This window comes from Prionailurus bengalensis, chromosome C1, assembly GCF_016509475.1.
Source record: "Prionailurus bengalensis isolate Pbe53 chromosome C1, Fcat_Pben_1.1_paternal_pri, whole genome shotgun sequence".
Classification (NCBI taxonomy): domain Eukaryota; kingdom Metazoa; phylum Chordata; class Mammalia; order Carnivora; family Felidae; genus Prionailurus; species Prionailurus bengalensis.
The window spans coordinates 218,545,321-218,557,545 of NC_057345.1; the positions used below are offsets into that span (position 1 = coordinate 218,545,321).

The following is a 12,225-nucleotide window of genomic DNA, read 5'->3' on the forward strand; positions in this document are numbered from 1 at the left end:
TTTGTTATTGAGAGACAGACAGAACACAGAGGGGCAGAGAGAGAGGGAGACACAGAATCCGAAGCAGGCTCCGGGCTCCAAGCTGTTGGCACAGAGCCCGATGCGGGGCTCGAACCCACGAACCGTGAGATCATGACCTGAGCCGAAGTCGGTCGCTTAACCGACTGAGCCACTCAGGCGCCCCTATGAGCAGTGGGTTCTTAACGCTGCATTATTTATCATTTCTCTCCTTCCCCGTCTTTCCTCCTCTCTCTTTCTAGCTTTCTTACAGGCCAGCTAAAAAAAATCAAAGGCAAATGGTAACTCAGAAGTCACTAGTGCAATAATGTATCCAAAACAGCTTTAGTATCAGTAACACACATGACTACATTTCAGAAAATCACTTAAAAAGATGATGTCACAGAGAGAAGCGGATACGAGTCAGGGGGTTCACAGAGAGGATGCTGCTGAGAAAACCCCAGTTTTCAACCCCACCCCCACCCCCGCCCCCATTAAGGACATAGGTGCAAATGGAAAGATTACCATGAGCACTTTTCTTTCATCAATTTGACAAAAGATTAACAAGGTAATAATCTGTGCATTCGCTAGTGTGCCCACCTCACAGAAGGCTAACCAAGCACTAAAAACATCTTCTGGCAAATATCTGAAGGACGTGGGAAGACCCAATGTTACCTTTTAAAAAATTTAAAAAGATTCGTAAAATTGAAATTAAGTACACGTGTGAGGGAAAAAGACGCAAGGAGATTTAGGGAGAACTTTTACGGTGGCGACCTTGGCGAGCTGGGATCAGGAACAATCTAAATCTTCCTCTTTAAAGCCCCTCCCCACCTCGCACATTTTCTACACGAGCATGTGTCACGTTTAACGTTGGGAAAACAGGATTCCTTTAAAGTAATGTGAAAACTGAGTGAAAAAACAGATCCTAGTATAACTTGGCAGCTGTAAGTATTGATGAAATGAGCTCCGAATACGTATTCCAAATCGTGGGCGTATATATAAACTGTAACTTCTGGTAATTTTTCAAGTTGTCATTTTGTGTCCTGTTGGAATTTTGCTTGAGGATGGGTCACGTTTCATGTTTCAAAAGACAATATTTGCTTTTTATTTGTCTTTGATTTAAAAAAGCAAGGAAAAGGATTTTTATCAAAGTCAATCAGTTAAATGTAATCCAATTAGGAAAATAAATTTGCCCTTGACTTTATGTTACTTCAAAAAGAGGGGTCTTTATGTCTTTGGGAGTGACGCTCCCCATACCCGTGGGACCCTAACTCGGTCTCCAAACTGTCAGGCCAGTGACACCCGGGTGAACTGCTCTCAAGGACTGGCCAGCGAGGGCTGGGTCTCCAGAGGAGCCCACGTCCCCGGGAACAATGGGAGGGGCCCTTCCCCCCTTTATTTATTAAAAAAAAAGGATTCGAATTAAATTTTTTTTTTTAACATTTATCTATTTTTGAGACAGAGAGAGACAGAACATGAACGGCGGAGGGTCAGAGAGAGAGGGAAACACAGAATCCGAAGCAGGCTCCAGGCTCTGAGCTGTCGGCACAGAGCCCGATGCGGGGCTCGAACTCATGGACCCTGAGATCATGACCTGGGCCGAAGTCGGACCCTTAACCGACTGAGCCACCCAGGTGCCCCAAAAGGATTCTAATTATAAACCAACATGATATCACCCAAAGACTCAATTCTTTTGAAGTTATGCCTTTCTACCCAAATGTGCACAACAGCACAAAATCATCCCAAGTGTAGTTGCTCCGGGCACAATTGTGTAATTGGCCAAGCACGGAGCCCGGCGATCCCATCACCTGCACAATTCACCTCTTCCACGTGGAATTCATACACCGCTCCCTTCTCAGCACCAGGCAGGTCCTGACGGGGCTCGCCCGGTGGTTGGCGGAGGGGCATGTGAGTGAGCAGGTGGTCACAGGACGGGAGAAGCAGTAATGACCTGACGTCCAGGTCTCGGCGCCCCACGTCTCTAAACAGCCCCGCGGAGTAGGTGTGAGTCTTGTCCCCATATCACAGATGAGGAAACTGACCCAAGGAGACGAGGACTCAAGGCTGCACAGCCATCTCCAGTCTGTGTTCTTAATCATCCTGCCAGCCGTCAGGGGCAGGGATGGTGGGTGTGGGGCTAAGCAGAGCTCAAGCAGGAGACAAGGAGGAACTTTGAAGGGAGACCCCTCAGGGAGGCTTTCGTGGAGTCTCGGCCCGAAGGAGAAGTTAGTGAGGCAGAGGGGAAGGGCGGGAGGAAGCAGGAGAGGGTGCGTGAGTGGGGACACCGCCTGAGTCCTTGAGGCTCACCCTTTAAGGGTCTCCATGAAGGAGGGGGGCCAACGTGGAGATCCCAGCAGGTGGCTGAAGAGAATCTGGGAACATCTGAGTGGTGCCTGTCTTCCTTCCCCGTGCAGCTTGGTTGGAGGGGGTAGGAGGGGGTTGGATGGCAGCGAGGAGGAGGGGCCTCGGTGGGTGAGGGTCCGAAGGAGCCTGCCCGGGCCCTGAGGCTTGGGCAGGACACCACTCGTGCTCCGGGGGGACACGGAGTCCCCAAGAGAAGCAGCATCCCAGCGAGGCCACGCTCAGAAATGAGAGGCCAGGATTGCAGGTGCCCAGCGATCGGGGGCGCATGGCAGAAACCACAGGCTGCGGAAGGAAGTCCCGGGGACCAGGTGGGTGGTCATTCCTCGTTGGACCAGGTAACTACGCTGCGAGCCTATGGGACGGGTGACAGCGCTGACCATAGCATGTGCCCAGACGCTGTCACACTCGTCCGGCCCCTAACTGTCAGCATGAGGGTTGAGCTTCCCTTCGTGGTCAGGTGCCCTAAGGGGAAGAAAAGTGGGAAAGCATTCCTGATAGGCATTTGGACGGGCTCCAAATGTACTCAAAACAGCCCAAAAGACGCTCTTTTAAACCGGAAGGCTCGGAGTCACCCACAACCAGCAAATTTAAGCTTTTCTTAGACTGTGTGCAGGAGATGAGGCGGTCCGGGGGCCAGGTTAGAGACAGGAATACTGGGCTTTGCTATTTGGAGAACAGAAAAACATGCCTTTTTTAAGAACTGAAAACACTGATATCTCTGCTGATGGAATACCATTACATTTTTAACAGCTTTACTGACGTACAATTGATACGTGACAAACTGTCCCTTAAGCATACAGTTTGAGGGTTCTGGGCTCTATATATGCCCATGAAACCATCACCAGAATGGAGAGTAAGGAGGGAGCCCGATAAAGAAAGGTGAGCATAGGTGCACATATATGCCACCCTCTGTTAATAGCTGTATTCACTTCTTGATGATCATTACCGGCACAGAATTAACACAGCCTCAAACTCCACACTTTAAATATGCTTTCACTGAAAATGCCCCAGTTTGCTATAACGTAGCCTTGGCCAATAGGGTATAAAAGGACAAGTTCACAAATTTATTCAATTTTGAATTTTTAAAAATCATCAGCATTTTCAAATTGTATTTCAATTCATTTTTGAGAGACAGAGAGAGACAGAGTGGGAGTGGGAGAGGGGCAGAGAGAGAGAGAGAGGGAGACACAGAATCCGAAGCCAGCTCCAGGCTCCGGGCTGTCAGCACAGAGCCTGACGCGGGGCTCGAACCCACGAACTGTGAGATCACGGCCTGAGCTGAAGTCGGCTGCTTAACTGACTGAGACACCCAGGCTCCCCAAATTGTATTTCTATAATAAAGGACAGAGCTTCCCAATCAAAAGCAATTGATTGCTTCCTTTGTTTTAAAAAATGCTTGGGGCGCCTGGGTGGCTCAGTCGGTTAAGTGTCCAACCTTGGCTCAGGTCATGATCTCACGGTTCACGAGTTCGAGCCCTGGTCAGGCTCTGTGCTGACAGCTTGGAGCCTGGAGCCTGCTTCGGATTCTGTGTCTCCCTCTCTCTCTGCCCCTCCCTAGCTCACGCTTACACACACACACTCTCTCTCTCTGTCAAAAATAAATAAACCTTAAAAAATATATAAAAAATTAAAAAATGCTTTATTTATTTTTGAGGGAGAGAGTGCGAGTGGGGGAGGGGCAGAGAGGGAGGGACAGAGGATCTGAGGTGGGCTCTGTGCCGAGGTCAATGAGCCCGACGTGGGGCTCAAACTTACAAACTGCAAAATCATGATCTGAGCCGAAGTTGGACACAGCTGACTGAGCCACCCAGGCGCCTCGAGCATTAAAATAATTTTAAGAATTATTTATTTATTTGAAGGAGATAGAGAGTTAGGGAGAGAGAGAAGGAGGGAGGGGCAGAGAGAGAGAGAGAGGGAGACAGAATCTCAAGCAGGGTCCGTACTGTCAGTGCAGAGCCCAATGAGGGGCTCGAACTCACGAAACAGGAGATCATGACCTGAGCTGAAGTTAAGAGTCGGATGCTTAAGTGACTGAGCCATCCAGGCACCCCACTGAATTGCTTTCTTTAAAAAAACTTTTTTAAAGTTTTAAAATTTATTTTGAGAGAGAGAGAGAGAGCGAGAGCGAGAGAGAGAGAGAGAGAGAGGCACAGAGAGATAGGAGAGGGAGAGGATCCCAAGCAGGCTCGGCACTGTCAGCACAGACCTTGACACGGGGCTCGAACTCACAAATCATGAGATCGTTACCTGGGCCAAAGTCAAGAGTCGGACGCTTAACTGGCTGAGCCATTCAGGCGCCCCTGAATTGCTTTCTTTGAAGAAAGTTTGTTATGAAATTTAAGTGTTGAGGAAACTATCAGAATGCCGTACAAATTTAACACGAGTAGTTTACGACGGCCGCGTATCTCTAAACCTTGATGTACGTGTGATATGTGGTGCCACAGAACATGTTACATCAGAACTTAGATGCACGTTTATGTCGTCGCTGTTTCTGTGGGGAGGGGACCAGACGTGGCTGCCCTGGGTGCCTCTGCCTCCAGGTCTGCCACCAGGCTGCAAACCACGGGTGTGGTCTCATCTGAAGGCTCTCTGGGGGAGAATCCACGTCCACGGTCATCACGTGGCTGTGACGGAAGTTGGTTCTTCCCCGGCTGCTGGATCGAGGCCCTGCGTTCCTTCCCGTGTGGGACTAGCACACAACGTGGCCGCTGACTTCTCTCAGAGCAGCGAGGGAGAGAGCCAGAGAGAGGGCAAGAGAGGCAGGCAGGAAGGCAGTGACACCCCATCACTGTGGCTCTGTTCTTCCTTCAGAAGCGAGTTACAGGTCTACATCACAGTCAAGGGAAGGACATTACGGCAACAAGAGGTGAAGTCGCTGGAGGTCATCTCAGAGGCTGAGACATAAATACCTTTTAACGGGATTCTCTATTGTCAACAGTCAAAGTCTCCGGTTCTGAGAAGCCAACCAAAGTTGGTGTCTGAGCGTCTCTGAACCCGGTACGATGCGGCACAGCTCCCCGTAAAGGAAACAGACGGCCAAGTCTGGCCTCCGCGGCTCCTGGGACGGAGCATTACAATCTGCCCTCTTTTTCTCCACCCCACCCCCCGCCTTGAAATAAAACAGATTTTAAAACTGCTCGAATTAGGCTGCCTGCAAAGTGTTTGTTCCGCTGTGTGGAAACTTCTGTGCTCCATGAGTGTCTGTCCTAACCACGTGTGATTCTCTAAAAACGAATACATTTCAAAAACCCTCTTTCGTAAAGCAAGCTTTAAGTCAGTTAACGTTTCATGCAAGGGCATTAAAGAGGACCCTTCACGCAGACCCTGGGGCCTGGTCCCCAGAGCTGCTACCCACCCAGCATTTCAAGGAGGCCCAGGGCCCTGGTGTCAGGTCACCGACGCAGCAGTTGCCTCACAGAATTCTGACAGAGAAGGGCTGTGACTGAGAATCCCAAGCTCATACAAGGAGACGGGCTGGCCAGATCCCAGGACCTGCTTGTGACTGGGTCCCTCGGCTTCCAGCCAGACGTGGCCCAGGAAGTCCACCAACGTGGGGCTGTGTCATCTACCCACGACGTTCAATTCCATGTGGTCACAAAAGTACCATATGGACCTTATTAAAAAAAAAAACCAAAACACCAGCACAAAAAGCAATCTCATTAAAAGAAAAAAAAAAAGTTCGTTCCTGAATTCTTAGCCCTGACGTTCCGCTTTCTAAAATGAAGCTTAAAACTCCATGAATCAGGGGGGGCCTGGGAGGCTCAGTCGGTTAACTGTCCAACTCTTGGTTTCAGCTCAGGTCGTGATCTCAGGGTTTGTGGGTTCGAGCCCTGCATGCTGACAGCATAGCGCCTGTGTGGGATTTTTCTCTCTCCCTCTCTCTCTGCCCCTTCTCTGCTCTGTCTCTCAAAATAAATAAACTTAAAAAAAAAAACCCATGAGTCTGTCTACAAGGACATGCTTCTGTGCTTAAAAACATACAAGAACCTCACCCCCTACAGAAGAGACCATCGGGACACATCACCGGGCCGCTCACGCTTACCTGCATTCGATGAACCAATGCCGAATCTGGTCTTGAAGGTTCTCCTTGATATCTGGACCTTCTATTAATTTCAGATCATCCTTGATTGTGACCAAGGCTTCTCTGTATTTCTCTTCATGCTTTATCTGCACCTCATTCCTCAGGGAGGTCACCTTTTCAGCCTGGATTATGGTGGCACTGACTTCATTAAACAGGGGAGGTGGATTCTGAAAACACAAGATCATAAAGGTTCTCATGCCAAAGAACACCAGACACTCGTGAAATATGTTGATGTCTCTGGTGGCGTCTTATCAAGGCATACAAGACAGGCACACAGAACGAAAGAATCATAGCTGGTGGGCGGGTCTTAAGAAGTGATTCACCACCGTGGGGAGGAAAGATGGGGATCACTCCATACCATCTGGCAGCTGGGGGGCGGTTAGCTGGAAAAAAAGCATATTCAATAAATACGACAAAAAACTGTTCACACTATGGAAAGTCACATGTTTCCAAATCTTGGTTAATGGGACAGCAAAGATTATAGAGGAAGAAAGTATTTGAAGCAAGTGGAAAGTTTGGGTGCTCCGATTGCAAGAAAACCTACCCCCAAACCAACTCTGCAAGCATCCCTTCCGTTGTTAAAGACCTCCCAGGGAGGAAATTCTCAGCTGACTCTGGACATTCACCCTGATATTACATCTTGTTGGTACAATGTTCTACCTTAAAATCTGCTGGTTAGCAAGTCAACAGAAGTCCGGCTAGGGAGTGCCAATCAAATGCTCAGCACTGCTCCAACATCTATGGGGTGGTGGTGAGAGAAAATACACAATCACCTTGAGGGGAGCCTGGCTGGCTCAGTCCATAGGGGATGTGACTCCTGATCTCAGGGTCGTGAGTTCAAGCTCCTCGTTGGGTGCAGCACTTACGTAAAAAAAAACCAAATCACTTTGAGACATAATTCCTGTTCTTTAGGATCCTCTCAAACGGAATTGGCACGACACGGTAGGGAACAATGCCAGCCGCCCTAACGACGTTTTGCAACATGGGTTTGGATGGAAGTTTCAGACCAAAAAGGGACTTGGAGAAGGAAGACGCCACAGGGCAGTTGTACCTGCAATTATATCCCTGAAGCTCTGCTTCCTTCACAGATAGAGGATCTGAGCTCTAAGCAGTTCAGAGAGTCAGCCCAGGCCAGAGAGCAGATAAAGGGCACACTCAGTGGTCTGCTGGAGCCAGCCCGCGATGGCTCATGAGATCCAATTGACCCATTTTCTAGAATTTTGCAAGCTGGCTGTTAAATGCATTGTTCATTGTGAGCATTTTAGAATGCTAATTTCTATAAACTTACAATTAAGTAAATTACGTTACAAAGTCCTCAATACTCAAAACTCATCACTTCCTAATTATCTGACTGGGTGTTACTATATCATCTGTGCTCTCGGCATTGTGTATATCTGCCCCAGCTCCACGGTGAAAATACTACATAAAGTGTGCCACGGCACCTATCTTCCCAACTGCGTTATATCGGTTAGCGGCTTGAATGGGCGATGGGGATATTTACACTGTGGAAATGAGCAAATGCTCCCGAAGTTGAAGCAGAAGTTGCTCTGATTTCTCTGTTTACTCTTTTTTCTTGTGTTCAGTTTTCATTTTGCTGAAACACGCCCATGAGTGTAACTTGCAGACTGGATACGTGCAGCCGTGAATCTGCTAAGTACTTGCACTTTGGAGGTGTTTCCTGGGGTCCCTCCCACCTTTGGCAGTGTCCTTGGAGGAAACTTCCAGCACGCAGAGCCGCCCATGACTGGCTTGTTGGACACGGATGTTCCTCGTACATAAGCTCTTCTCCCTCCTGCTTTACCCTTGGAGCTCTGAACGTTTATCAAAATGTGTCCAGGCGTGGACACTTACTCATTCATCACACTCTCCATTTTGTGGGTCTATTCACTATAAAAAATTGTGTCTTCGACTCTGAAAATTTCCCTGCTATTATTCCCCCTTCCCCCATTTCTCTCTCTGCAATAAATGTTAGATAAAATTGCCAGGCCACCAGATTTATCTTCTGCTAGGCTGAACTTTTCTCCTGTATGTTCCATTTCTCCTTTATCTATTTGCGCTCAGTTATAGGAGGTTTCCTGAACATTATCTTCCAGAACTAATTTGATTTTCAGTTATGTCCATTGATTAATTTGGATTTATTTATAATTCTTTAAAAAGTTTACTTATTTAGAGAGAGAGAGCATCAGGGGAGGGAGGGAGGGAGGGAGGGAGGGAGAGAGAGGGAGAGAGGAGAGAGAGAGATAGAGAGAGAGAATCCCAAGCAGGCTCCAGGCTGTCAGCACAGAGCCTGACGTGGGGCTCGAACGCACGAACCATGAGATCATGACCTTAGCCAAAGTTGGATGCTTAACCGATGGAGCCACCCAGATGCCCCTGGGGAAGTTCTTTTAGAGGCAACATATCCTCAAATCTACTGGTGACTTATTTATCCACATTTTCTTTTTTCCTCAAAATGCTGGAGAGCTTAAAAAAAAAAACAGATTCCCAGTTTAATCCTGGGAGTGAGGAAGAATCAAGAAACTAGTAGTTTTGGAAAATCTTCAGGTGATTCTGATAACTATCCAGGCCAGGGTTTGGTAACCTGTAGCCCGCAGGTCAAACCTGGCTCAAATGCATGTTTTTGTGAGTAAAGTTATCCTGGATCACAGCCAAGCCCATTTATTTACATATTGTCTGTGGCTGCTTTCATACTACAAGGACAATGTTGGATGGTTTGTGGCAGAGATTGTCTGGCCTGCAAAGCCTAAAATGATGACAGAGAAGGAGGAAGGGGAGGAGGAGGAGGGGGAGGGGAAGGAGGAGGAAGGGCTGTTTAAAAGAAGCATCACAGAAGACGACGTACATATCATTTCCTGAATGAGTAAACCCTCACTCTACAGAAGTAATCCCTCAACCCTTACAATAATCTGGCCAGGCGGGTATTTTTATCATATAAGAAACGAACCACAGAGGCTAATTAACTTTCCCAAATTCACACGGCTGGCAAATGGGAGAGGTAGGAAACAATCAATCCCTGGCTTATCTGACCCAAAGGCATGGTATGGGGTTTGGGACAGAAGCCTGGATGTAAGTTGAGGCTCAGCCATTTGCTGCCTCTAGGAGTTTGTAAAAGGCATTGACACTGTTAAGGTTTAGTTTCCTCCTCTTTAATGGCAACAGTATCACACTGCGAAGACTGAGTGAAGCGCTCTATGTGAGATCCTGCTACAGACCCTGGCATCACGTGAGCCCTCGGTGCATTTACTGTGACCGCCGCCATGTCAGCAGGTGCACTGACGTCTAAGTGTGTGAAACCCAGGAGTGCTGGGGGGCTACCATATAAAGAAAATTTCAGGGGTAAGAGAAAAACATCGAAGTTCATTTCAAAAGCTTCAAAACAAATACAGGATAAAATTCAAACATAGAACAAAATTTTGCCTTGTTTACAAAAGACATTAACAACATCACAAATTTAAATTAATTAGTCGGAAAAACATAATCTTAAACACTCAATTGATGCTATATACTAAAATAAGCTCCAAATGGGTGAAATAGTTAATTGTAACACGTATGCACATAAGTGTGCACGCACGTGCGCACACACACACACACACACACAATCTCTGAGAAATACCTGTGAACCTCTGGGAGTGATTTGTCAACTAGAAATACAATCAAGATGCTGTTAGAATACAGCACCCACTTAACAACACAAAGTCAGTGAAAAAAGATGAAAAAAATTACTCATATAACACTTTAAAAATATGCATTGAAAAGTCTAAGGAAATAATCCAATTGTCTGAGTTAAGTATAATGAAAACACACTTTTATGGTAGGAAAAAAAAACCCCAAACCACTTTATAAGTGAATCTAGAATGAAAATCATAGGATCACTTTAAAGAACAATGTTGAAAACAAATGATCTAAATTTCCTTGCTATGCGTGTGCTCAAATGCCTGACTCTACATTCCATATCTTGTGCCAAAACAGATAGAAATTTCCTTTATTTAATCATTTTAAAAAGTACCCAATTCTTGTATTTTCCAGGTGATATTTTTTACTCCTAGTATGTACATTTTCAATGTATGAAGTAGAATCTTACAATTCACATAAAGATTTTTACCTGATCTCTTCAATGACTATTAAAAAAAATTTTTTTTAATGTTTATTTCTGAGAGAGACAGAGACAGAATGCGAGTGGGTTAGGGGCAGAGAGAGGGAGACACAGAATCCGAAGCAGGCTCCAGGCTCCGAGCTGTCAGCACAGAGCCAGACGTGGGGCTTGAACTCACGAGCTGTGAGATCAGGACCTGAGCTAAAGTCAGACGCTCAACCGACCGAGCCACCCAGGTGCCCCACTTCAACGACTATTTTAAATTCACGGTGTCCGTGAAGAGGTTAAAATAGATCTGTACCCCATTTTTTTGGTCTGCGATGAATGTGTAAAATTGTTTTGAAGTCTTGCATTAATTTTCTGATTCTCTATCAGCCAATCAAAGGATCTTGCTTCACCCTCCCTTACATTGTTCTTATGGTAATTTACAGCAGATTTCTTTCATAGATGTACACATGCAAAATATATTTTTAGCTCGTCTTTTTCCCTTTTGTCTCTAAAAATGAAACATTGAGGAGGTGACTCTGATTTGGGTCTTGGCAGTAGCTCCAGAACTCTGCGAAGCGTTCAGCCAACTTCCTTACACTTGCATGATCTCTGAGCAAAGCAGAGAAATTTCTCAGCTCTCACTGGAGTTTTGCAACAACCCCAGTGGTATGCACTCTGTCCTGAGCGTTCTTCCTCTACGTTCCCTGACTGGCGTCCACGTCCATTTTGGAGGCAGATACGAGGATGTGACTATCCCACTGAACAGACGAGGACCCTGAGGATCATACCTACGTGGCTCTCCCAAGTCATTCTACATCAACGAAGAAGCTAGTAGTAGGGTTTCCCGATTCCTCCCGTTCTGTGTTCCTCCCGTGACACCATGCTGTGCCGTTAATACGTGTGTATTCATGCATGTTTCTTGATATAGACTTTCTCTGACGAAAAACACATTTGGGGTCATTTGCAGCTTCTTTCTCTGGTTGCTTTTGAATTCAAAGGTTATAATATATTTAGGTCCTATGTTAATGAGCAGCTTTTCCTTTGGGCTAAGATATCTTTTCCTCGTTAGCAACTTTGGTCATATGGAATTCAAATTTGTTAACTCACCGCATAAACAGCAACTCATTTAAAAATAAATTACAAATATTAAAGGGAAATAGAGAACATGATAATATAGTATATATTGAAATACATCAGCTGTAGAATAATGCATCTTAATGAAGGCTTCCCATGTGAATAAACCATTATATTTACAAGCTTTCCACAGTTAATGACCCGGAACCGCAGAGCGAAACCTACGTTTATAGCAAGGTCCTCTGTCAGCAAAAATATACATATTAATAATTGATGTTGCCGTAAACATAGGACATCTGATGATGCTTCCCGGGTTTGCGGGGAAATAGGACTCCACGGTCCATTAACTTAAAATGCTTATCTAATGTTTGATGGGCTTTGTCTTTAAAAATCCTTGTTCAAATTAGTCAGATAAAATGGACATTTGTCCACATGAAAATCTGTTCAATTTATCAGTCACAAATACACTTGCAGATAAGTGATTTAATGCTGGCAACTTTCTCCAGAAGCTCATTGTCTTGGGGGGGTTGCGTCTTTATGGTGCTTTGTTGTCACTGAAGGCGAAGCTGGAACGGGTCTGGGGGAGGGAAAGAGTCCACTCTGAGCAAATGACCATCCCGTGAAATCT

At 46.2% G+C, this 12,225-nt stretch overlaps 1 protein-coding gene across 1 annotated transcript in view; it reads right to left on the bottom strand.

The window, feature by feature from the left end:
* IQCA1 (IQ motif containing with AAA domain 1) overlaps nucleotides 1–12,225 on the bottom strand; it is a 155,192-nt gene that overhangs the window by 112,481 nt on the left and 30,486 nt on the right. The window contains exon 6 of the mRNA XM_043578245.1: nucleotides 6,404–6,609. Coding sequence (XP_043434180.1) covers nucleotides 6,404–6,609 — 206 coding nt within the window. The remainder of the gene's footprint in view (nucleotides 1–6,403; nucleotides 6,610–12,225) is intronic.